The 27,350-nt window shown below is 43.0% G+C and overlaps 1 protein-coding gene across 1 annotated transcript in view; it reads left to right on the top strand.

The window, feature by feature from the left end:
- Positions 1-27,350, top strand: part of FHOD3 (formin homology 2 domain containing 3) — a 497,208-nt gene that overhangs the window by 271,582 nt on the left and 198,276 nt on the right. The window contains exons 6-7 of the mRNA XM_022587005.3: positions 9,232-9,326; positions 25,786-25,897. Coding sequence (XP_022442713.2) covers positions 9,232-9,326; positions 25,786-25,897 — 207 coding nt within the window. The remainder of the gene's footprint in view (positions 1-9,231; positions 9,327-25,785; positions 25,898-27,350) is intronic.

Raw genomic sequence — 27,350 nt, forward strand, 5'->3', positions numbered from 1 at the left:
TATGTTGAAGAGGAATTCTCAAATGGAAATTAGAAAATATTTTGAACTAAATTAAAATGAAAAACAAATAAAAACCTGTGGGATGCATTTGAAGAAATGCGTGGAGAGAAATTTATAGTATTACACGTTTCTAAGAAAATAATCCATAATATAAACACCTGCCTTAAGAAACTAGAATAAAAAAGGAAAAACAAACTCAATCAAGTAGAAGGAAAGAAATGATAAAGATAAGGGTAAAAACTAATGAAATTGAAAACAGAGAAATAACGGAGTCGATATCAGTGAAACAGAATCTCATTCTTTGAAAAGGAAGATAATAAGCCACAATGACAAAGAAAAAGAGAAGACACTAATTGCCAACATCTGTAATGATAGAGGGGCTATCATGACAGACTCCACAGACATTAAATGAGTAATAAAAGAATACTATGAACAACTCTAGGTATATAAAATTGATAATTAGATGAAATGGGCCAGTTCCTTAAAAACCACAGATTACCAAAATTCACCCAAGATGAAATAGATAACCTGACTAGCCTTATTACTATAAATGTTATTAACTATGACTATTAAAGAAATTTGATTTGTAGTTAACAATCTTCTGAAAAAGGAATCTCCAGGCTCAGATGGTTTCCTGGTAATTCTGACAAACATTTAAAGACAAAATAAAACCAATTTTATGTAATCTTTTCCAGAAAACATCAGAGGAGGGAATGCTTCCCAATTCATTTTACAGGACCAGCATTACCATGATATGAAACAAGACGGAGACAGGATACTATAGACCAATATGTCTCATGGACAAAGATGCTAAAATCCTCAGCAAAATATCAACAAATCAAATTCAGCAATCTATAAAAAGAGTAATTCACCATGGCCAAGAGGGAATGCAAGGCTGGTTAAGTATTTGAAATTCACTTTGTGTAACTCACCACATTATCAGTCTGAAGAAAAACCACTTGATAATATCAATTGATGTAGAAGAAACATTTGACAAAATTCAGCATCCATTTATGATTTAAAAAAACTTCTTAACAAACTAGACATTGGGGGGGATCGTCTTCACCTTGAAAAAGGGCAATGTGCAAAAACCTATAGCTAACATCATAATTAATGGTGAAGGACTTACATGCTTTCCCCCTAATACTGAGAAAAGGCAAAGTTGTCCACTCCTACCACCCCTATTGAAATACTTAACCAGTGCAATAAGGCAAAGAGGAATAAAGGGTGGGGTGGGGGGGGATATAGGTTGGGAAGGAAGAAATAAAATTGTTCTAGGTAACAGACAATATTACTGGCTATGTAGAAAACCTCAGAGAATCTATAAAAACATAACCCCCCAAACCCCTAGAATTAATAAGTTTAATAAAGTTACAGAATACAAAGTCAAAACAAAAAAAATTATTTTTATTTCTATATACTAATAATAAATAGTTGGGAATGGAGAAGTTTAAAAATATTTCCAGTAGCTCCAAAAAATATGAAATACTTATAAATTTAGCAGAAAGCCATATACAGAATCTTTAGTTAAAAACTACAAAACACTCATGAAAATAGAGAAGATCTAAATGATGACATAATAGGATCATGGGTTATAAGACTGAATGTAGTAAAGATGTCATTCTCCCAAAATTTATCTGTAGATTTAATGCATTTCCCATAATACTTCCTGAAAGATTTTTTGCAGATTTAGAAAAACTGCTTCTAAAATTTACATGAAAAGGCCAAAAGACAAGAATAGCCAAAACAATTTTTGAAAGGAAGAATGAAATTGTAGGAGTCATACTACCTGATTTTAAGACTTCTTATGAAGCTACAGTAATCAAGATACTGTGGTGTTGGCCAAAGGATAGATGGATAGATCAGTGGAACAGAATAGAGAATCCAGAAATAGACCCATGCAAACATAGCCAATTGATTTTTGGCAAATTTGCAAAAGCAAATAAAGATAGGATAGTCTCTTCAAACAATGGTATTAGATCCATTGGACATCTATGTGAAAAAAAAAAGAATATCAATCTAAACCTCACAATTTATACAAAAAATATCTCAAAATGGAGCATATATCTAAATGTAAAAAGTAAAACAAAAAATTTTTAGAAAAAATCATTGTGACTGAGTTGGGCAGAGGGCTCTCCCCCACTGTGTGTCTTGGAGAGTCTTTCATTGCGTGCTTCTGTCCAGTGGATAATTGATGTGACTTCAGTGACGTACTTGATATGACTAATGTTCTTTGAGCACCTACTCTGAGTCAGGCATTGCTCTAACTCAGTCCCTACAACACCCCTGAAAAGTAGGTACTACAGTCTTACTATCTTATTTTTGAGATGAGGCAACTGAAGCACAGAAAATTAATAAAAATGCCTCGAGTAAATTCCATGAGCAGCATAACACCCAAGGCCCTTGTATCTTTTTACACCTGTGCTATTGTTACCCACCACTGTGTTCTGACATTCTCATCCTCCTCATCCTTCTTAGAAATGGAAATCACTAATTTTCATGGTTCCTGTGACCCAGGCCATCTACTTTTTGTTTTTTTTACATCTTTATTGGAGTATAATTGCTTTACAATGGTGTGTTAGTTTCTGCTGTATAACAAAGTGAATCAGTTATACATATACATATGTTTCCATATCTCTTCCCTCTTGCGTCTCCCTCCCTCCCACCCCTCTAGGTGGTCACAAAGCACGGAGCTGATCTGCCTGTGCTATGCGACTGCTTCCCACTAGCTATCTATTTTACGTTTGGTAGTGTATATATGTCCATGCCACTCTCTCTTTTTTTTTTTTTTTTTTCCCCTGGGCGAGTTTTATTCACAGGCCCTCATTTACATTGGTGGTATTTTGCTGTGGAAGCTTAGTGAGACATTAACCCACTTAAATCTATTTAGTGCCATCTTGTGTCTGCAGTGGGTTTTGCTTTAGCTTTAGGGCTAGGGTGCAAAAGATCTAGCCTGAAAGCTTTTGATTGTCACAATATTATGACAAATCAGTATGATCAGAAAGTTGAATTCCATTAGACGTGGACTTTCTGGTGACTTTCTTCCTCCAAAGTGGGCAGTTAATAGAACCTAGAATGGAAACATCATAGAGCGAAAACTTATAGAAATTCTTACTTTGACTCCCTTTTTGTAGTGGTGCCCTGGCTTGCTGGGCTTTCTGCAGTACCAGAGGCCCTGAGCAGTTAGGGAGGAGACTTTCATTCCTGGCTTTTCAGCCTTGGGGGGAGAGTCTCCCCAAGGAATGTACCTTCCAGAGGCTGAACAGTCTACATTGACTTCCCTGTGCCATTTAGCTGATTTAGAAGATGCTAAATCTGCCTTGGATTTGCTTCCTCAGCAGTGGAACTTGAATGGGAAAAGGACTGTGGTACAAAGTCCTCTTCCCTGGAGATTTGCAAGTTCGTTTTGGAAGGGAGAGGAGGAAAGAAAAAGGGAAAGGGAAGAATGGGCAGAATGTGCTGAATTCTCAGAACTCTGTCATGAAGTGGGTGCTGTATCTTTCTGAAGGAGGGAGGGGTATGCCAAGAGGGATGGGCTAGTAAAAAAAATTCTAAAAACCAAGAGAAGCACCTAACACTTTACATTATACAGTCTTATTTGCTTCCTTTTTGTATATTTCTTTACTTCCCAATTATAAAATTAATAGATGCTCATAGTGAAAATCAGCGAAAAGTAGAAAAAAATACATCCAAAGAACATATAACCAATCGTAGTGCTTAATATGTCATGGGTTTCCCTTTCCTTCTGTGCTTGAGATTGTAGTGTTTTACTGAATTACATAATCGTTATAAGTTTCCACTTTTTAATTATTTTATCAGAAACGGTTCACAGGTTAGGACATAGCTTTGATAAATTGCTGTGTATGCTGAGTTCTAGATCTGATACATATTTAGATTTCAGTTGATAGTTTGATGTTATAGATGACACTCCAGTGAGTATCTTTGCTTCATCCTTCTTTTCCCCCCTTTAACCTAGGGTTATTTCCTTAGGATAGATTCCCGAAATCACATTGGCTTGGGAAGAGCCTAGAGAGGACTTCCAGGCTCTGAGTACAGACATGGAGGAGCCCGCCTGCCCTGGCTGGAGGTGGACTCCGCCACTTGGTAGTGATGGGATTTGGGGGCACATTCCTTTACTTTTCAGAGCTTCAGTTTTTCCCTCTGTCAGACGGAAGTTATAATACCTGCCTCACAGCAGGGCTGTTGTATTAATGACACGTATAAAGTCCCACCCTCGGACCTTGGGACATGGTAGACACTAAGTGGTAACTATTTTTAAAACAACTACAGCATTAAATAGCCTTATTATAGGACTTGTACCAACTTGCCCCACCACCAGGAATGTATGAAGTTACTGGTTTAACCTCTCCAACAATTGATAACCTAATCATTTCTTTAAAAAATATCTTTCATGATTTAAGTGAAAATTCTACCTCATTATTATTTTAATTTGCATTTTTATTATAGTAAGAATGAACAACTTTGTTATTGTAAACCAGCTTGTCATCTCTCTTATGAAATGCTTTTAGTTTTTTTCTCTTGGCATTTAGTATTTTCTTATCAACTTGTATGAATTTTTTATACAATAAATCATTTAAGCCTTTATCATATATGCTGTCATATCATTTATCTAGTATTATATTTTTATATCAAACTTTAATTTTCTTTGTATGTTACATTCTTATTTCTCATTAAGATGAGAAAGTGGTTATAATTGTGATCTCTTCATTATAAATTCTGTAGATGAGTTTTTTATTGGGTCTATAATATTTCTTGCAATAATGACAGTATTATGTATTCATTTCTAAACATCCTACCTTTAATTATTTTTCACGTCTTGTTAAATTTGCTTGAAAGTTTGTAGCATGGTACTAAATAATCATGAGATTAATGGGCATCATTTTAAAATTTTTTCTGATTTTAATAGGAGTATCTCCAGTGTTTCACCATTAAATGGAATATGAAACTGTTATTTTCAAAAATGTACAGTTTATTGTGTCAAGGATATGTTCAATTAAGTGTTTAAAATTTTGAGTTTTTACTTCTAAAATATAGCAGAGGGGGGAACACTCCCAAACTCATTCTACGAGGCCACCATCACCCTGATACCAAAACCAGACAAAGATGTCACAAAAAAAAGAAAACTATAGACCAATATCACTGATGAACATAGAAGCAAAAATCCTCAACAAAATACTAGCAAATAGAATCCAACAGCACATTAAAAGGATCATACACCATGATCAAGTGGGGTTTATTCCAGGAATGCAAGGATTCTTCAATATACGCAAATCAGTCAATGTATAAACCATATTAACAAATTGAAGGAGAAAAACCATATGATCATCTCAATAGATGCAGAAAAAACTTTCGACAAAATTCAACACCCATTTATGATAAAAACTCTCCAGAAAGTAGGCATAGAGGGAACTTACCCCAACATAATAAAATATATGATAAACCCACAGCCAACATTGTTCTCAGTGGTGAAAAACTGAAACCATTTCCACTAAGGTCAGGAACAAGACAAGGTTGCCCACTCTCACCACTATTATTCAACATAGTTTTGGAAGTTGTAGCCACAGTAATCAGAGAAGAAAAAGAAATAAAAGGAATCCAAATCAGAAAAGAGGAAGTAAAACTGTCACTGTTTGCAGATGACTTGATATTATACATAGAGAATCTCAAAGATGCTACCAAAAAACTACTAGAGCTAATCAAATAATCTGCTAAAGTGGCAGGAAATAAAATTAATGCACAGAAATCTCTTGCATTCCTATACACTAATGATGAAAAATCTGAAAGAGAAATTAAGGAAACACTCCCATTTACCATTGCAACAAAAAGAATAAAATACCTAGGAATAAACCTACCTAAGGAGACAAAAGACCTGTATGCAGAAGACTATAAGACACTGATGAAAGAAATTAAAGATGACACCAACAGATGGAGAGATATACCACGTTCTTGGATTGGAAGAATCAACGTTGTGAAAATGACTATACTACCCAAAGCAATCTACAGATTCAATGCAATCCCTATCAAACTACCAATGGCATTTTTCACAGAACTAGAGCAAAAAATTTCACAAATAGTACGGAAACACAAAAGACCCCGAATAGCGAAAGCAATCTTAAGAAAGAAAAACAGAGCTGGAGGTATCAGGCTCCCTGACTTCAGACTATACTACAGAGCTGCAGTAATCAAGACAGTATGGTACTGGCACAAAAACAGAAATATAGATCAATGGAACAGGATAGAAAGCCCAGAGATAAACCCACGCACATATGGTCACCTTATCTTTGATAAAGGAGGCAAGAATATACAGTGGAGAAAAGACATCCTCTTCAATAAGTGGTGCTGGGAAAACTGGACAGCTACATGTAAAAGAATGAAACGAGAACACTCCCTAACACCATACACAAAAATAAATTCAGAATGGATTAAAGACCTAAATGTAAGGCCAGACACTATAAAACTCTTAGAGGAAAACATAGGCAGAACACTCTATGACATAAATCACAGCAAGATCCTTTTTGACCCACCTCCTAGAGAAATGGAAATGAAAACAAAAATAAACAAATGGGACCTAATGACACTTAAAAGCTTTGCACCTCAAAGGAAACCATAAACAAGACAAAAAGACAACCCTCTGATTGGGAGAAAATATTTGCAAATGAATCAACGGACAAAGGATTAATCTCCAAAATATACAGTCAGCTCATACAGCTCAATATCAAAAAAGCAACCAAATCCAAAAATGGGAAGAAGATCTAAACAGAGAATTCTCCAAAGAAGATAATGCAGATGGCCAACAAACACATGAAAGGATGCTCAACATCACTAATCATTAGAGAAATGCAAATCAAATCTATGATGAGGTATCACCTCACACCAGTCAGAATGGCCATCATCAAAAAATCTACAAACAATAAATGCTAGAGAGGGTGTGGAGAAAAGGGAACCGTCTTCCACTGTTGGTGGGAATGTGAATTGGTACAGCCACTATGGAGAACAGTATGGAGGTTCCTTAAAAAGTAAAAATAGAACTACCATATGACTCAGTAATCCTACTGCTGGGCATATACCCTGAGAAAACCATAATTCAAAAAGAGTCATGTACCAAAATGTTCATTGCAGCTCTATTTACAATAGCCAGGACATGGAAGCAACCCAAGTGTCCATCGAGAGATGAATGGATAAAGAAGATGTGACACATATATACAATGGAATATTACTCAGGCATAAAAAGAAACGAAATTGAGTTATTTGTAGTGACGTGGGTGGACCTAGAGACTGTCATACAGGGTGAAGTAAGTCAGAAGGAGAAAAACAAGTACCGTATGCTAACACAAATATATGGAATCTAAAAAAAAAAATGGTTCTGAAGAACCTAAGGGCAGGACAGGAATAAAGATGCAGACATAGAGAATGGACTTGAGGTAATGGGGAGGGGGAAGGGTAAGCTGGGACAAAGTGAGAGAGTGGCATGGACATATATACACTATCAAATGTAAAATGGGTAGCTAGTGGGAAGCAGCCCGTAGCATAGGGAGATCAGCTCTGTGCTTTGTGTCCACCTAGAGGGGTGGGATAGGGAGGGTGGGAGGGAGACGCAAGAGAGAGGAGATACGGAGATATATGTTTATGTATATCTGATTCACTTTGTTATACAGCAGAAACTAACACGCCATTGTAAAGCAGTTATACTCCAATAAAGATGTTAAAAAATAAATAAATAAAATAAATCCAAAAAAGAATTTTGAGTTTTTACATATTTAGGAGCATACTTTTTCTCAGAATGGTGATGTGGTTTTGTCATTTGATCTTTTGTTGGATAGTATAATAGTGAGTTTTCTAACATAACACATATAGTGGTATGCTTGGAATTAGTGTACACTCACTTTTGTGCTTTGCTCTTTTCAGTCATCACCATTTTATCTGGACTGTTCCCACGACCTACGTATAAAGTTGTGTGTGTATGTGTGTGTAAAGCATAAAAGAAAGAATGTAAGAAAACATATCAACATGTTAAGAATAATTCTTTAAACTATGAGATTATGAATTACTTTCATTTTACACCTCTTGTTGTCAGTTTTCTAAAATAAGATATCCTAATATTACCAGAAAAAAAAGTGTTACCTAAAAATGCCAGTGCCATGCCAATTAATTACGGCTGCAGTAAGGTAGGAGGTCAGACCTGATTCAAGGAAGCCTATTTACTTAAGAGTATGTAACTTCTGTTTATTTGTGTTCTAGAATGCAAATTATTTTGATACCAAGGGAACTGAAAAAATAGAGTTAATATATATATTTTTTAAAGTAATAACGTGGCTTTTTTTTGGTTTTGTTTTGTTTTGGGTTTTTTTGTTGAATAATAATAATCTGTGGTGACTATATTTTTCTTAACTAAGAATTTAGGACTTGGTATCAACAATTTTTTTATGATTTCTTTTTTAAAATTTTTTTATTGCAGTAAAAGTCACATAATATAAAACATACTATTTTAACCATATTTAAATGTACTCAGTGGCACTAAGTACATTCACATTGTTTTTCAACCCTCACCATCATCCAGCTCTAGAATTTTTCACCTTCCTAAGCTGAAACTCTGTCCCCATTAAACACTAACCTCCCCATTCCCCCTTCCCACCCCCACCCTCTGTTTTCATGATTTCTGACATTTTAAAACCTGAAAGTCTTTAAAAGGATTACAAATAATATTTAAATACGTATTTATTCCTTATCTTAAGGGTTCAAATTGTATTGGCTCAAAATGGTTCCATAGTGTCAGGGACCTGCCTGACCATAGGCTGGGGCACCAGACAAGTTGTTTTTAGAAACTTCATGCACCCTCTTGGCCCCAGCGGGAGGCCACGACCCAGACACCATCTCATGGATATCTCTGCCTCGTCTGAGACTACATACAGATATAGAAACGTAAAAACATGCATTTATACATCAAGGCACAGAGAAACAACAATCACTGGATTTGGTGCCTTAATTGCATCTTCCAGACACCAGGATAACCCTTATTTCTTCTGGAGTGATCGACACTTTCTGCAATGAGATTGTGCTAATTTCAGAGCTCAGGGATTCTCTGCAGATTTGGTTCTTAACATACAGTGTACTTAAAGTGTGAAAATCTCACTTGACATTATGATCATTGGAGGTTATATTTACATATAAACCATAACGTCTCCTTGCTTCTTTTTCTCTTCTCTTCTGTAGCTTTGGGCCAGATTATGTTGTATGTGGATGGGATGAATGGAGTAATAAACCACAATGAAACCATTCAGTGGCTGTACACGCTCATTGGGTCAAAGGTAAGAGGAGGTTATTATTGAACATTTTATTCAGTTTGCATATTATACACCTGCCTTTTTACCCTGTTACCCTCTCTGAGATGGTTTTGCAGAAAGAAGTCCTATTCAGCTTTGTTCCTGCCCTGTCACAGTACAAATAAGGACTACTGTTTTATAGATTAAAAAAAAAACCAAAAAACTCAAATTGCAAAGAACTTACGAATTTTTAATGTATTTTTATTTTTTCCTTTTAAGCATTAATCAAATGCTTTTGGCACCTCTGGTTTTTAATGTTTAATTAAAACATTATGCCATGGATAGAGTATTAATATTACCCGCTGTATTTCATGTTTAATACTTTCAGTTACTTAGGTACATACTTAAATGTTATACATATGTATATGCATATTCCTATGTAGAGATGAATGAATTTGAGATTGCCTTTCAACTCTGCCATCAATTATAAAAGTGACCAACATTTATTAACAATTTACCTAGGCACCAGGCACTATAGTAGGTGCTTTTCAAGCATTATCACCTTTAATCCACATAAGACCACTCTAAGGTAAATAATGCTATCCCCATTTTGTAGTTGAGGAAATAGTGCTTGGTTATGAGAATCTATCTAATTTCCCCCACGGATCTTGGCCTACGTCTGGCTGGCCGTGCCTCGGCTGTGAGTGCCCACACTCTGGGGGTGCTGCCTTAAGGAGGAAGATCCACCCTGGTACCCAAGGGGTGCTGGAAGCTGAGTGAGGCTCTGGTGTGGTCTCCTCTGGATTCAGGTGGGACCGGGAGGTACCTGGCTGGGGGCGGGGCGGCGTGGATTTGGAGGAAGTAAGAAGGGATCCTGTCCTGAGCAGATGCTACTGAACGCAGGCTGAAGTATGGTCAGCTTGTGGGGTGAGGCACCATAGCAGAGACCACGGTGACTAGAGGAGGCAACGGGGTCAGGCAGGGAGGGCATCGAGGGCCTCGGTGGGGAATTTCAGCCTGACTTCGGTCACAGAATCAACATAGCTTACCAGGGGTCCCTGCAGAGCCTGTGGTCATCCCAGGCTTCCCATCCCTATGTTCACTGCCACCCCCAGTTAGGCGAGCCTGCTAAGGCTGGCAGGCACCAGTGCCATGCTCTTAAGCAATGAGTCACATCCCTTGGCCTCGCTTCTCAAAGTACCTGCTTCCTGAGGACCCTGCTGTATTTCAGGAGCACTCAGCCTTGATTTGACTTTATGACAAGAATAGATCTAGTTGAGGCTGTATCTTCCTTCCAGACTTGGTGATGGTGCCCTTGTGTGGGTGGGAGGGCCTTTCCCCTCTGGATGGCTTCGGTGTGCAATACCCACTGGGTCCCAGGTCCTTGGTTGCCCTTACATCTTCCTCTCAATTTTCCTTTTCCCAATATTATTGATGATAGAATCCCCCCAGTCCTGTTTTATAATAGAAACAGCCATGGTTTCTCTTAGGAGACTGAAAATCTGTTCTTCTTTTTAAAAATTTGGCTCTGTTTTCTATGGAAAATGGATATGGCTCTATTTACAAACTGCTGTAGGTGACCTTACAAGCTGAGTGGAATTCTGGGCCTAATAGGCTGATTTAGCCAGGCTGAGGGATGATGTGTATCTCATATCCTGTTTCAGCGTTTTCTGATTTTTCTGTCCTTCTGCTGGGAGCCTTCCCTAACCTTCATGTTCATTTGGAAGCTGCTCCCTCCCCTGTGCTCTCTGCATGGTCTCGAGGACCTCAAAAGCTAGGGAGATGGGAGAGTTTGCAATAAAAACTGACTTTATTATGGTCATCGTAAAACGCCAACAAGCAGCCCTATTTCCCAAAGGGAATAAAACCTAGCAGCTATGCTTGTGATAGGAAAAGTGACAACCTTTTAGCTCATCACCAGGAAGGGAATAGAGGGAGGGCAAGGTCCCGGTGGTGGGAGTGGGAGGGGAGAGAGGATGGCAAAGGCAGGAAGAAGAGAAGAGAGAGAGGGGAAAGGGTGAGAGGAGAGACCATGGGCTAGGAAGAAAAAGAGATGAGAAAAAGGAAGTGGGCCTAACAGAAGTGCCTCTGTCCGCTCAGTAGATGGGAGGAAGGCTCAGAGCCTTCAGTGTTGCAACAGCATCCTGTCAGTTTTTCTTTGGAATCATTCTGCAAGGAAAAGGAATGCACGGGGACATCCTTACTGACTTCTAAATACCATGGAGAAATCACAAAATTAAAAGTCCTTAAGAATGAGTCTGTGGGAATTATGCTTCCCCCACTTCTTTCCCTGTGTAGCACACACAGCGTTTGGGACCTTGGGCATCTCTCCTCGGGGCCTCTGTCTCCCCAGCCTCCTCCCCAGCCACCTGGGGCACCAGCCTCTTCCCCAGCCACTTGGGGCATCAGCATCAGATCAGTGCTGGTTTCTTTCTCCATCGTTCATTTTCCAGAAGGAAGGTCCACAATAGTCTCCGGCTCTTGTGTTCAATACCAGGCCAGTCACCCTGAGGAAAAGAAAATAGAGTCAAGGGTCAGCCTAAGCCTTGGAGCTTATGGCATTGTTAGAAAGGGGACCGTGGGTGACGCTCGCAGCCCATGTCCACTCTGTGATGTCAGAGGAAGGTCTTGCCTGACCCTGCATGGGGTGCTCGGTTCCAGGCTAGTGGCTGAAAGTCAGCAGTGGTAGCAGCCACCGAGTTTATCTTCAGTGCAGTTCTAATGAGATCACTTGTCTTTACAAAGCCAGTATGGTGGCCTCAACACTGCCCCTCGCCCCCATGACTGGACACGAGGAATCTGCAAAGACGAATGGATGCTCCAGCATGAAGCCCTTAGGCTTTGAGAAGGAAGCCTCGGGCCCCTCCTTCAACATTCAGATTGGCCAGTACGGCCACAGTGGTTTTCCTGGTTCAAATTAAATTAAGAAATCAGGAAAGCCAGGGGTCCTAGGGTTTTCTTTTGATGAAGATTTCTCGGAACCTAAAGAACAGGAACCATGAGGTCCTGTTGTTTTCACCTGAGACAGGCACAGAGTTGATAATGGAATCCCGGGTTAGAGAAACCTTGTCATTCTATTTTCATAATTCTTCATTTTCCTTCCATGAAAGGCAACAAGATGTGAGTCTGCCAGAGGGCCATTATGCAATATTTGCAAATATTTGAGTCTTACAGACAGAGGAGAAAATGTTACATTTGCAGCTAAATAATCACTTTTTAAAAGAAAGAAAAAGTGTTTTCAATAACATGTTTCATTCTATTTACAAAAATCCATCTTTAAACTTCCCAGTCAGAGGTGAGAATCAGATGCTCACCCCATGGCTTTCCACACAGTATGGATGTTTTTTCTTTTAGTGTATCTGGAAGTCTCATTAATTGAGGTAAGGTGATTCAGCTTGTACAGCATAGCCTTTCGTCATCCTCACACAGAGTCTGCCTCTCTGTGTCCGTATGGATCCCCTTCTGGCCATGCGGGAGGCCGCAGGGGTTGTCCACCTCCTTGTGGGTTTCATGACCTCCTGATGTCATCATGAAATCCGCCCGTTCTGTGTTGCTATTTCTGCATTTTTCTGTCTGCCCCACTGAAGCTCATCCTTCCAGCTGTGCCCGAGGTTGCTGGTCACAGATCTCCAGACTTTCTTTGTACTGTGTGGGGATGACCCTGTGTCCCGACTCCCATGTAGCCTAGTTGCTAAACCTGAGTCTAGGGAACTCTGGCCACAGCCCCCTCTCTCTCTCTCTCTCTCTCACACACACACACACACACACACACACACACACACACACTCTCTCTGTCTCTCTCTGCCTCTCTCTTACACACCTTAGAGAGCCATGCTCCCTCTTCTCCCTCCCCGCCCCCCACACACTGGGAACACTGCTCAGGGTTTCGTTAGGATGGTAGAATGATGAGAAGCAACGTGCAGTGCGTAGGATGGAGATGGGTGGGTTGGGGAGAAATTGACAGGGATGGGAAGCTGGGGGGCTAGCACAGTATCAAATCTCTGAGGTGGTGAGGCCTGGCTAAGAATTACAGCAGAAACGTAACGATGAAAATTTGGAGACACTTTGAGGAATAGCTTCCTAGGATTGGGTTCCTGCATGTAGAAAAACAAAATCAAGAATCAAAGCTAGGGTCATAGTTTTGAATCTGGGCAGCTAGAAATACATCATTGCCTCTGGCAGGAGTAGAAAAGTTGGATATTGGGGTTCATTAGCAGGAAAGCTTTGGCATACTGGTTGTGAGATGAAGGCAGTGTCTCCCAGGAGAGCTAAGCGGGTGTGTCCAGGGTGCCAGGTGCTCCGGGAAGTGCTGCCTCGTTGTGGAGGAGAGGACCTTCCGTGAGCCCTTTGGTCATGGTCATTGGCATGTCACTGCCAGTGTGATCCACTGAGATGACCTACATGTGGGTGAGATCTGAAGCGCTTTTTAATTTTTTTTTTGGTTAAACTTTTTATTTTGAGGTAATTGATAATTGTAGATTCACATATAATTGTTAGAAATAATACATAGAGATCCTGTGTAATCTTCACCCAGTTTTCTCCAAAGGTAACATCGTGTAATACTGTACTACAATATCTCAAATCAGGAGATTGAGATTTTGGTACAGTCAAAAGACAGAGTATATCCATTACCAGCAGGAGCCCTAATATCACTTCCCTCCTATTCCCACTCCCACCTACATCCCTGGCAACCATTAATCTGTTCTTCATTTCTACACTTTTGTGATTTCAAGAGTGTTATATAAATGGTAGTATACACAGCATGTAACCTTTTGGAGCTGGCGTTTTTTCACTCAGCAGAATTATCTGAAGAGTCACTGAAGTGCTTTTTGAGTTACATAATATAAAATAGGATCCTAGCCTTGAAGAGATGGCAAAGTCTTGTTCAAGGTGTTCCTGACATTCACCAGCCACATTCCTGATACTCTGGCAGAGAGAGTGCCATTTCCCCCCAACAGCCATTAATAGACACTGGAATTGAGGGAAAGCCTTCCTTATTGGGACCCACCTCAGCCTCTCTGTAATTAACCAAACGCTGTGCACTGCTTTCTTGAACAACACACACTCACTTCCCCGTGGATGCTCTTTGAGTATTTAAAGGCAGTTATCATGCCACCCTGTCCAAACTAAACTCGATGGTTTCCACAGATGGTCCTTGGGGATGTAGTTTGCAAATCCTCGTCATATGGGTTACTAATTTTTCCGTCTATCCAGTACAAAGAATAGTAATGTGGTAGGCTCCTGGGATACAATGTCACCCTTCCACAAATCTTACCTCTGATTTCAGCAGCAGCCCTGGGTGCTGGCCCAAATCAAACTGATAATTCACTATACCTCCCAGGTTTTTTTTTTTTTCCCCCACTCATCCACGTTTGCCAGTTTCTTCCATTCTGCATCTCTGTGATTGTTTTACACCTGAGTGCAGAACTTTGCATTTTTTCCCATTGATTTCAGGCCAGAGTTCCAGCCTCAATATACTTTTGAACTTTGCCCATTCATCACATTAACTCTTAATCTTATTTTTATTTAACGTAAATCGAATAAGCAGAGTTTCTGTGTCATTGACCAAAATGTCGACAGAGGCAAGCAATGTGTAAGCCAGTGCAGCCTGCAGGTCAGCACTGATCAGTTAGGGCATTGGGGCCATTTTAGTGCAATTAGTGGGAAGGCATCTAACTCTATGATCATCCAGCCTCGTTTCTTCATTGAGTTCACAAGGTAGGCTGCATCTGGTGGTAAGGGTGGAGCTTTAGGGTCAGACAACCTGTGTGATCCTTTGGGTAGATTATTATTTTTTTCTATAAAATGGAGATAATAATCTATAAAATGAGGATAATAATAATGAAGAATATGTAAAACACTGAGCATTGTACCTGCATCTAAGTGCTCAGTGTTGTGAGCTAAAGACTCTTTTTTCACTTGTCTACCACCTCCTGTTTAAAAAAAAAAAAAAGAGATGCACTCAGCTTACCAGAACCTGTTCACCTGGAAACTGCTGGTCCCGGCTGTTTCCCTCTCTTTTCGAAGTGCTCATGACACATTCGTCCAAAATATGTCTTGCATGGGTAAAACCTCTGTTCACTCTTTTGTCTTCTGTGTTTCATTTGGGCAATTTCTACTGACTTATCGTCAGGTAAACTGATTCTGTGCTCCTCTGTGTTGAGTCTTCCTGATGAACTTCTGAACACATTCTTCATCTCCTTTAATGCTTATTTCCAGCATTTCCATTTGAGTCTTTCTCTCTGCTGAAATATATCATCTGCTCATGCAAATTGTGTACCTTTTCCACTAGTTTTTTTTTTTTTTTTTTTTTTGCGGTACGCGGGCCTCTCACTGTTGTGGCCTCTCCCGTTGCGGAGCACAGGCTCCGGACGCGCAGGCTCAGCGGCCATGGCTCACGGGCCCAGCCGCTCCGCGGCATGTGGGATCTTCCCGGACCGGGGCATGAACCCATGTCCCCTGCATCGGCAGGCGGACTCTCAACCACTGCGCCACCAGGGAAGCCCTCCACTAGTTTTTAACGTATTAATCATTGTGAATTTTATAGTTCCAGTATTGAGTCAAGTCTAAGTCTGGTTCGGTTGATGGCTTCATTTCTTGATAGCAGGGGTGGGGAGTTGGGGCTTTCCTGCTTTTTTGTACATCTTGTAATTTTTGGTTGAAAGCTTGGTATCATGTATAGGACAGTATAGACTGTGGTAGGTAGTGTTTATGCCTATAAATGGGCAAGTCTCTAACGCTAGGCTATTTGAGAGGTTGTCAGTCTGCTCTCGAGGGGAGCAGGGTTTGGGTTTTGCTGTTGCTCTGGTATGTTCCTGTACCACCAGTTTTCAAGTTCCTTAAGGTATTATCTTGTGCTTGAGGTGAGGACTGGTTTGCCAAAGGGTTTTTCTCAAAGTTCCTTTTTCACTGTCAGCTTTAGACCTTTTTTATGCGTCCGAGCCTCAGAGGGGGCCTCTCTCCATGCTCTTGTCCCTCTGCTAGCGATAAGCACCAGTGACACTTCCTGGACCGGGCTTTCTCCATCATCTTTGTTTTTGACGTTGGTCTTCAGAAGGGTCAGTGTGCCTGGGTCTTGGTGGCGGGGTGCGGGGAGGGACTACCTCAGTGATCCTGTACCTCCCTCGGTAGTAGGGGACCTCTAAAGTCCTGTGCTGAGGATGGTTTCCTGCTCCTGCCGCAGCAGCACAGAGTCTTATTCTTCTCCCTTCTCCTATGCCACCTGTGCGTCAGGGGCAACAAGATTTGCTATCCTTCCCTGCGGCTTACGGCTTTTGTCTCATAGAGGAGAAGGCTCAGGGTGTAGTTTCCTGCCTGTCCAGGTGGTGTGGTAGCTGCTCCCCTCCTCCTATGGGGTGGTTGCTGTCGTTCTCGTTATCTGCTTGTGCATCCCCCAGCCTGCACCACGGGGAGACTTTCTTAGGTCTCCATCCCTGCCCCGATCTTCCTCGTGGTGCCGTGGAGGTCACTGGACAGCGGCTGTGAGTGGATGCTGGATCCCTCTGTGTCTGTAGCTCCCAGGGGTACCATACTCTCATGATAGTCTATCCTTGGCCATTTGCTGCAACTATGATCTGAGTTTGACTTGCTGCTCGGTATGGTGGCTCCACCTTCCTACTCTGCTCTACTTATATGGGCCATTGCTGTGTCCCACCTTTTCTTGGTGGAAGGAAAACTGTTCCTTTTTAGCTTTCATGCTATTTGGTTGCCCTGAAATCCCATCTCTCTAGTGGATTCAAGAAAAGTTGATTTTAATGATTATTTGGCCTTTTATCTTGTTAGGTTTGGAGCAACACTCTTTGTAGCTTTCTGAGTAGGAGCCTGTATATTTAAAAACACGATAAATAAAATACCATGAGATCTACTCAGGCAATGAATTCTATCAGATTTTTATGTTTAATCTTTCCAAATTACTTGAATTAATATGTATTTTATTAATAGAAATTTGGATTAAAACTAATTTCATGATGCAGTTAATGATAACAGATTGAAGAAAAAATAGCTAAAGTTTATTGGTGTAATATGAAATCTTGATATTAAAAAATAACCTTTAAAAACTTTTACTGATTTTTTTATGATTATAAGAGTAATATATTCTCTTTGTATAAGACTTTAGAAATACAAAAAAAAAGTAAAAATCACCTGAAATGCTACTATATAGATATAAAGATTGTTAACTTTGTACGTTTCTTTCTACTCTTTTTCTTTGAAATGTTCTTACGTAGTTAACTCTAAATATATTATAAGCATTTTCCTGTATTATTATGGCATTTCAAAACATAACATTTAATGCCTATGTAATATTTAATCATACAAGTGTACTATAATTTATTTGATTTTTCTCATATTGTAAAATCAAATGTTTCTAATTATGCATTATAGAGCTTCTTTGTGTCTTCATGAAAACACATTTAGTGAATGAGGTTGTATTTCAGTTTTTTCCATGTTTATCAATATTTCATTAGGTAAGATTTTTTAAATTCCACAGGTTGTAATGGCAGGTTCAAGTAATATGTGTGTCAGAGATATTATGTGTGCAAAGAGCCAGCCTCCCCTTTATAGCTATTGCTCTTTTGCTGGTTATTTGGCTCCATACACCCAGAAAACTAATTCTCACTGATTTGATCTCCTGGATGCCCCCATACGCGGATAATCTCAGTGGAAGGGGAAAAAAAGGAAGTTTTACTAGTCATTGTTTGGGAAGAGGGAGAGGCCAGAGGTTCAAGCCAGACCTTAAACGAGCCAGCAGGTTGAGGGGACCCCGTGGTCCAGGATGAGTCTCCAGCCACAAAGCTGGAACAGCAGCTTCTTCAATCCACTCTGAGATGATCTACTTCAGAGAGCTGATATGTGGAAGGAACCACAACTCTCCAGAGGCTTATCGATAAACCAGAACGGCAGCTTACTGTTTTACACAGACAAGTTCCCCTGTGAACGTAAATGGGAGAAACAGGAGCAGGGGTGGGATTTTGACCCTTCTGCCCTTTTAGGAAATGTGGCCAAGGACTAGCAGCTGTGTTCTAGCTGCTGGAGAGAGTAAGAATGGGTGGTTCTAATATGGAAGACATCTGGGGTGATGTAAAAACCCCACGGTAGCCGATGTGCCATTCCTTAGGAAGAGATGTTCTTAGAGAGTTGGGTGGACAGGAGGACTGTCCACCCAGGAAGCATAGGCTTCCTGGAGCCGCCCTGGGAATAGCCCTACAAGCTCAGGTCTGCCTTTGCCAGCACCGCTCACCTGCATCCCCGCAGCCTCTCTCCACCTGCCAGCACTCACCTGCCCGCCTTCTCCACCCATCCAAGGAGGTGTGAGCTGACTGCCGAATTCTTGCCAGTAGCACATTCACCATTCCTGAGGTTTGCTTGTTGTCCACTGTCATGTTTCCAGAGCTAGCTATTTATATAAGAAAGTTCTTTAACTTTGATTATTCCTTGGAGAGGGATATGTGTCACATTTCCCCAAGGCTTATGTTTTTGCACCAGAGGGAAAGATGGGGCTCCCTATAGTATAGTAGAAAGAATCAGATAGGCCTGGTTTTTCTTTGACTTCCTCCAGAAATTAGCTGCGTGACAAGTCACATAGCCTCCTAGACCAGGAGATTTTGCATCTGAAGATGGAGATATCACTCATGGGAAAAGTCCCCACCCTGATTGATTCCCCCCTTCATCAGATACTGTCAAGGTGTTCCCTCAGGCAGTATTTCAGTGCAGGGTTTTCGGTAGTGCTTAGTTAACAACAGTGGATTTATGTTACCTGTTACCAACTAACTCTTCATAGTTACACTGAGTCTCCTAAGGGAAAGTTAGCACAGTGGATGTTTTCTGGTCTTGTCCACTTTTAATCATTATTCTTTAAGAAACCTCCAGCTAAACCCCAGAATTTTATCTCAATAGAACATGTTCATTTGTGGCATTATTTACTATTTTGACATTTATTTGAATTATTTTTGAATAGTCTTCTGTATTTTACATTCTGTAAGATTTCCTACCACTGACTAGTGAAAACTTAAGGGGTTACCAGCCTCACACTTGGCTACTCCGTTAATCACCAAGTTGGTTCCCTTTCTGCAAATTGCACTGGGTCATAAACAGGTTGGCCATCAGGGTTTGAGGCAGGTGACTTCCTGTCCTGGCAGATGTGCCAGCCTTAGTGTGTTCACCCCTCCCCTCAAGAAACCTGAAAGCCACAGCTCAGAATTCTGGACTCAGGGAATATATTTGGGCCCATACTTTATTTCTGATAAGATCCACCTCATTTGGCAGACAACATCACAAAAGGGGAAAGATTTGCAGTCCAAGGTATCTGTTAGATAACCAGTTACAAAAGCTTCCGGGCACATTCTGAGCTTTTCGCTTAGGAGTTCTGAGCTTAAGTGTATGTTTAAGAGAAGTTCTTAAAGATAAGTATCTTAAGTCACTTGAATTTTTGTTGTTGTTAAAATATTTAGTATATTCTTAGTTCTGGTAAGCTTGTAAGCAAAGTGGCAAAGCTTTGTGGGTCCAGTTAACCTTACAATTTCGAATTCAGTTTTAATAACCAGCATCCCCTCCTATAACATACTTATCCTTTTTTAGTGGAAAATGAAACAAACAGAATGAAGCATGTCTTTCTAACCCCCTTTGTAATTTAAATCCTGAGGTTTGGAAATTGTTTTCTTTTTATGGTTGCTGAATTTTAGAAGAGGAGTAGGAATTTGGAGATTTCGGGGAATACTTTTATTTCTACCTAATAAACAGCATATTTGACCTGCTAAGTGTAGTTGTTGCTTTTCTCTAAGTACAATAAAACATGAAGGGAGTTCCGGCTTGCTTTTAAGTGCAGAATTATTGAGAAGCTGCCTTTTATTCCTTTTCCATACATCTGGTGGTTACATTTTATCCAAAACCTAGAGACCCGGGTTCTGTACAGGCTGACTCCACGCCCTCCCTGTGGGTTGACCCGGAAAATTAAAAAAAAACCAAAACCAAAATCCAGCCAAGCACTGTGTGGACACCATCCTCCTACTCTCAGTCCCTGCCTCCCTGACACGGAGGTGACGCGGGAGTCCCGAGTTGCTCATGCAGTTGTTCATGGAAGCTCGGTCCCTGACTGAGGCTTGACCTGACAAGTGCTGCATCCCTGGGTCATCAGGCATCCTCGTTCCTCTGAAGCCTCATGGCCCCTGTTTTACGCTGTGTAGGAGCAGGGTGAGAATGATAGCTGCAGCCAAGAGTAAGGCTCATACTTGTGAGAAGCACAGTCCAGTGCTGGCTGCATGTGCCTGTCCTTGCGCAAAGGGGTTGGCTCAGATTCCTGCTGTATACTGTGATTTAGCTGCATGCTTTAAAGCAATATAAAGCATAATTTATTATAATGGACAGCGCTAAAATAGACTACGGTACTAGTTTTTCCTAGAATGTAATTATAGTTGACCTTTAAATTACACAGAGGTTAGGGACACAGACTCTCCTAGGAGTCAAAAATCCATGTATGAATTAGTCAGCGCTCCGTATTTGTGGTTCCTCTGTATCCTCGGTTCTGTATCCATTGTTCTGCACCTGTGGATTCAACCAGCCATGGATCATGTAATACTGTAGTACTTACTTTTGAAAAAAATCTGCATATAAGTGGACCTGCGCAATTCAAAGGATTATTCAAGGGTCGACTGTATATAAAAAGTAGGTAATGTGTAGCCCAAAGGCTGAATCTCGACCCCCAGTGTGTTTCCTCCAACCCTAAAAAAGAGGGCTTATTTGTGTTAGCAGGAACCCACAGGTTGTCACACGGCTCTTCTGCACCATGGAAGCCCCGAAGGGCGGCTGGATCAGCCCTGAGCCTGTCCAACTGTCTCTTCTCCCCACTGCAAGGGCCCTGCTCTGGGAAGCGCTCTCTGTTCTCAGCGGCCTTGCTCGGAGGGCCCTTAACACGGTAATGCTCTCAGTTGTGTGGTATGGAGGTGTTCTGAGTCCTCTCTCCACAGCAGGATGACCATCTCCTTAAAGGCAGGGCTACAGCTTCCTGACTCCCTCAGGGAACCTCACTGGGTGCTGGGCATCTGGAAGGCACTCAAGACATTGAAAGAAGAAGCAGAGCCTCTTGGGATTCAGAGGGACTTTAAATGGGCTCAGCCAGTTCACCCCATCCGGATTCTGAATTCCTTCTGCAATAGCCTTAGCAAGGGCCACTCAGAACCTCTGGATGAGGGAAATCTACTACCCCAGCATCTGGTTGGTCTTAGAGCCACTGCTTCTGAGGCTGACTCCATGTTGCCGTGTTTAACTGTTTTGTGACCAGTTGCTTTGTCTTCCCAAGCGATTGATGCTCCACAGGAATGAGAATCTATTCTTACTGATTTTCCCTCAGTGCTAGATGGATAGGCCGGTGTTTGAGCCTGTGAGTCATTGCAATGAAACCCCTCATTAGAACATGAAGGAGCACCAGGCAGAGATGAAGTGTCCTTGGAGTGTCACTGCCCTTTGAGAAGTCTTCAGTGTCTGAGCCACGCAGTGGAGTGTGTGCTGGCATCCGAGCCGCTTGTTCCCGCCCCCTCATTTGCGGTCCTTGCTCCTGCCGCCACAGTGGGCCTGCCTCTCCTTACCCATCACTGGCCTCTGGTTTGCTTCTTCTCAGCAGGTCGGGAAGCTCAGTGGCCACTCCTGTTAGAATGTGTCTTAGGATAAGTGCTGTGGCACCAGGCGTGGATTTTTAAGAGCTTTGAGATGAGCAGCATGTTTGGATTTGGAGGAATGGCTGTGTGGCCTCCATTGTGGCTATTCCAAGGTTTTGATAGCTTTCCAGGTTCTGGAGGGCATCAAATTAAGCGATTTCTGGAAAAGTAAGGGTTTGATGTAGAAATCTTTTGAAGTCAGGTACTTTTATTACTTTCAAGTCTGTGCAGTAATGTTAGTGAGGTATTTGTCAGGAGGAGTCCTGCTGGATGTATTTTGATGGTTAGTTGGGACATGCTTGCAATCAGTACCATTCATTTCCATAAAATTAACGTGCTAACGCTCTTTTTCTAAAGTAGTTTATCTAATATGTTTGTGATTAATTTCACATAGTAAGTCTTCCAAACATAAATAAATGTCCACTTAGACTCAGTAGAAGCCAAATTTGTAGAAACCTAAAATCATGAATCAGAAGAGTTTAGGGATTTAAAAAAAATAAAATAACAGTGCCAAAAGATCTCTAAACAGAGCCTTTATTGCAAAGGAGAAGATGACATGAATAGGCATGTTGAGACTAATAGAGAAAGAAGGCTCCCTGGGAAAACAGTCAGTGGTTTCTTACTTAGAGAGCCTCATATGGGAGAGTGGGTCCCTGGGACCATGCCGGCCAAGGCCCTGTGACCACAGAGATGCCCAGAAGGGGGTCCTGCTGAGACCAGCTGATGGGGGAGCGGGCTGGGCAGCAGCCAGGTTCTTTCCCACGAAGGCACTGAGGAGGCTTAAACCGCATAATAATAGTGTACCCACTGAGGAGGGCGCCAAGCCTGGGCTTGCTGGGTTGTTTTATTTACTTGAAGAAATCTTTTTCAGCTCTCAACGTACAAAGATAGCACAGTTCATCATGCCATGCCTTCCCCTCCTGCCCCCAACCTTGTAGCTGCTGAGAAAAATACTCTGGAATTTAGTCTGTTCTCAGTCAGGGAGAGCAGAGAATGTGGGACTCAGGTTATGAAGTTGAAAACGTTCTAAAGAGCTCAAAGCCCTCACAAGAATTCAGGTGCCACTGCGATAAGGATGTCGCCGTGAGGACAGAAGCCCAATACGCTGGTTGTCCTCCGTGAAGTTGTCGGGGCGTGGAGTGGGGGATACGAGGCTGGCTCCACATACGTTAGTGGTTGGGTGTGCAGAGCAGACCTCGGTGAAAAGGGCGCGCCGGCCTGCCCTTCGTGTGCAGTACTGACCCAGTAGTTCCTCGGGGCAGATGCTGTTTCCTGTGTGTCAGATAAAGTAGCATCTCCGCCACCAGGTAGGTTCTGCTCTAGTCGGGGGCAACAGAGGAACATCAGGTGAACAAACTTGTATGTAGCGATTTCAGGTCATGATAAAGGATGTGAAGAAAATAGAACAGGGTGATGTGAGTGACCAGGGGGCTCCTTTAGATGAAGTAGTCAGGAAGCCACTTCCCATGAGGCGAGATTTCTCAGACCTGGAGGATAAGGAAAGGCCAGTCCTGTGGTGACTGGTTAGGGAATAGCCAATGAGAACACTGAGTCATGCACAAGCTTCAGTGTGTGAAAAGCGCATGGTCACATGACTAAAGAAAGGTGGCTAATGGAAGCTCCGTGGGCAGAGGGAGAGTGACAGGAGATGAGGTCAGAGAGCTTGGCAGAGACGCAAAGCCCACAGGGGTGGATTCCACCCTGAATGTGACGCAGAGCGAATAGAGGGTTGAGAGTGCCCGGGTCCCTCTGGCTGCAATGTGGAGAATGGACTTCATGGTGACAAGCCCAGAAGTACTTAGGAGGCTCTCATGGTGGACAGGGAGATGGAGATGTGGATGGAGTCAGGGCAAGGACAGCCGCTGACAGCCCTGGACGATGACGTCGTCGTAGGATTGGGTGGGGGAAGGGCAGGGTGACTCCCGCTTGTACTCAGTGGATGGCGGGGCCTTGTCCTGAGGTGGGGGCTGTGGAAGGAACATGCTGGCAGTGGTCTGTGGGATGGAATGAGCATGAGTGCCAATCAAGAGTTCTCTTTGGGCCATATTGAATTTGAGGGCCTGTAAGCATTCGAGTGGCGATGTCAGGGGCCAGGCCTGGAGAGCACTGAGTCATAGATGGGACTTAAAACTAAGAGCCTGGATCAACTCACCTAGAGAGAATGCACGGCGAGGGAGCAGGGGGAGTAGTGAGCTCTGAGGCCTTCCCACACCTGGAGGTTGAGCTCCTCCTGGAGGAGAAGCCACCCAGGTAGGAGATTGTGGTCGGCCATGGCGAGAGGAAATTGCTTCTGGAGGGAGCCATTGATCGTGTCACGTGCTGCTGAGGGTTGAGCCAAAATGAGCGCAGAAGAGTAAGCACTGACCAACACGGAGGTCATCAGCGGCCTTGACAAGAGTAATGTAATCTGCGCGGTGGAGGTAGAAGCCCTGTCAGATTGGATTGAGGAGTCCGTGGGAAGTGAGGAAGGGGCGCCAGGGAGGGTGGCAACTCTTTTGAAATGTTTTCCCATAACTTGGAGCTGGGAACCAGGGCACTGGCTGGAGAGAGATGTGGAATCAAGGAAAAGCCAGCTGCTTTACTAGGGAAGTAGGACAGAGGAGAAGGGGCAAGGGGTAGAGGGAGGTGCATGTATTTGGAGAAATGACTGTGGGTGGGTGGTGGTTTCCCGCTGTTTCCCGCGGCGTGTGCAGGGCTCCAGTTCTCCCCTAGTGCGTACACGCGCCCCTAATAACTCGATATGAGCTGATGCCCACGGGGTCACTGGGCCTTTCTGCGCTGCAGAGTGAGTGGAGAGCCTGGAGCCGATTCTCCACAGCCACGGGGGTGGGGCGAGGGGACGTGGGCTGATTGGCTGGTCCTTACCTGATCCATTCATTCAGCGAACAAACATGGCTGAGCCCATTCTGTGCCAGGTGTAGTTCCAGGCCCTTCAGACACGATGCAGATCAGCCCCTGTCCCCTAGAAAGTGCTTTCTGCTGGTGGGGGGCGGGGCACTGCCCAGACACCTGCTGCAGGTGGGAGGAGCAGCCCTGAGGAAGGTTTGCTGTTTCTCAGGAGCAAGATTTGAACCCATTTCCAGGAGGAAGTTGGTGTGTGAGTTCCCTGAGAAGGAGGTTCTTGGAAGGAAGTGGGGTGCAGGAAAGGAGACTGTGGGTGGAGGTAGCAGCTGCAGCACCTGCGGGAATGGGCAGGGAGCTGAGCTGGAACCCCCAGGCTGCCACAGTCCCCCAGCTGCTGAGCTGAGTGAGGGATCTGCGGTAGCATCAGCTGGGAGGTTGTGGAATTTCTCTGGGTGAGTGACCCTCGGCCCGCGTGAGGGAGGGCCCCTGGGCTCCGTGTGGCTCCTCGTGAGTGCAGTGCTCTGGGCCCAGGACTGTGGCGTGAGGCCCCAGGCAGACCTCTGTGCAGTTTTAAGGGCAGGACTTGGTTCAGGTGACCTACTGTGACCCTGGACAAGTCATTTAACCTGCTGTGCCTGCTTCCTCTCCAGAAAAATGAGAATCGATGGTTCTACTTCAGAATGATCTAGTCTGGATAAAATGAAGTAACCAACCCAGCAGCCGTTACCTCGTTTGTTGAGAGACCATTGGTGTGAGCTCTGGGGCCAAAGGCCTTGTGTTCAAATTCGGATTCTATTTCTAGCTGTGCAATCTTGGGCAGGGGACTCTGTGCACTCAAGTTTCCTAACCTGTGCAATGGAGACTATACTAACGCCTGCCTTCTGAGGCGTCCAGTGAAGGAATCTGTGTAATTGCTGAGAAGAGGGGCTGGGTGCCAGCTGCTGTTAGGACGAAGCTTTCAGGCATCCCCGCCGTGTCTGAAGCTACACGATGGTTGTATCTTTTCTCTGCAGTTCCGCCTGGTGGTGAAGACGGCCCTGAAGCTGCTGCTGGTGTTTGTGGAGTACTCGGAGTCCAATGCACCTCTTCTGATTCAGGCCGTCTCTGCTGTCGACACAAAAAGGGGTGAGTGGTCCCTGCCCACTATGTCATCGAAGTAGAAGCGCCTAATGTAAGAAGGCTTCCACTTTTTACGTGTTCAAAACAGAATTAAGAATGCACAGAATTCCCTTTGTGTGGACTTCCCACTGCAGGAAACATATATTTTAGGATGGTTAAGTGTACAAAGGTTAGGTTAGGGAGGGAACAGTGAAAGAAAAGCACTGCTGGGCTAACCCATAAAGCTAACCCAGCTTATCTTTATGCTGCCTTCAGCCTCCGCGACTGAACACACAGAACCAGTTCCTTATCCTCTTTTCCCATCCTGTTGGGATCACTCTGACTCCTTCCTCTCTTCCCCTCACACCTGCTTGGTTGGCTCTGACCCCTAGATGTTCCTTGAATGTTCTCGCTTCCCTACATCCCACACCCTCACCATCTCACCTGGCATCCCTTGCTTCCTTGAATGTTCTCCCTTCCCTGGCATGCCCACCCTCCCCTCTGCTATTGGAGGATTCTTCTGAAGCACAAATTCGGCCACATCGTTTTCCATCTAAAACCCGCCAGTGGCTTCCCGGTGCCCACAGGATTAGGACCTGACGCTTCGCCATCTAGCCCCTGTCCACCCGTCACCTCCGCCTCCTACCCGACTTGCAGCACACCCTCCCTATCTTGGATCAGATGGGCGTATGCTCTCAAAGCCCTCACGCGTCCCTATTCTCTGCTGTGCTCTTGTCACTGCCCGTCTCCCATGAGTGTGTGCGCTGCTCAAGGGCAGGGTGTCTGTCTCTTCTTGGTGTCCCAGCACCTGGCTGGCCCATAGCAGGCAGGCCTGCTGTGCACACTTGATGACGAATGAGCTTTGGATTCAGTTTACTGTAAAGCAGGCCGTGGCTCCTATAATACTGTGAAGCCTGAAGCTAAAATGGGGTGTTTTGTTCTTTTAAAAATATTTTGGTTTTGTTCCTCAGTAGGACATTTTTATTAATATTATCATCCCCACAAAGACTCTAACAAGAACAAAAACATGATAACGTTAATTTTTTTTCTTTTTATAACAGTAACACGCTGTAGAAAATTTGGAAAAAACAATGTAAAGGAGACCGTAAAAAATCACCTCTAATCTCACCAGGGAGAATTGTCGTTAACATGTTGGTGTATGGTTTTGTGTATGTGTGTGTGTGTGTGTGTGTGTCTCTGCATGTGCTCACACATGTTTATGAACAAGTCAGCCGAGGGACAACTGTCAAAAAGGAATGAGAGACCTAAATAGTCCTCTTTGATTCAAACCACTTGTGTCTCTGACTTAGCATTGCTCAGAGACCCACACCCAGGGCTGAATCCAAAGATGAAAGAAAGCAGCTTACTAGTTGCTTTGAAAGTTTGAATGTAAGTTAATGAAAGCCATCCAGGACCGTGGGCTGGGCTCCCGCACTTTTCCCACAAACACACAGGCAGACCTCAGTCCCCAGCTCGGTGG

Source organism: Delphinapterus leucas, chromosome 14 (genome assembly GCF_059928025.1).
Source record: "Delphinapterus leucas isolate spDelLeu-1000000601 "Yukka" chromosome 14, BTC_Dleu_Yukka2, whole genome shotgun sequence".
Classification (NCBI taxonomy): Eukaryota; Metazoa; Chordata; class Mammalia; order Artiodactyla; family Monodontidae; genus Delphinapterus; species Delphinapterus leucas.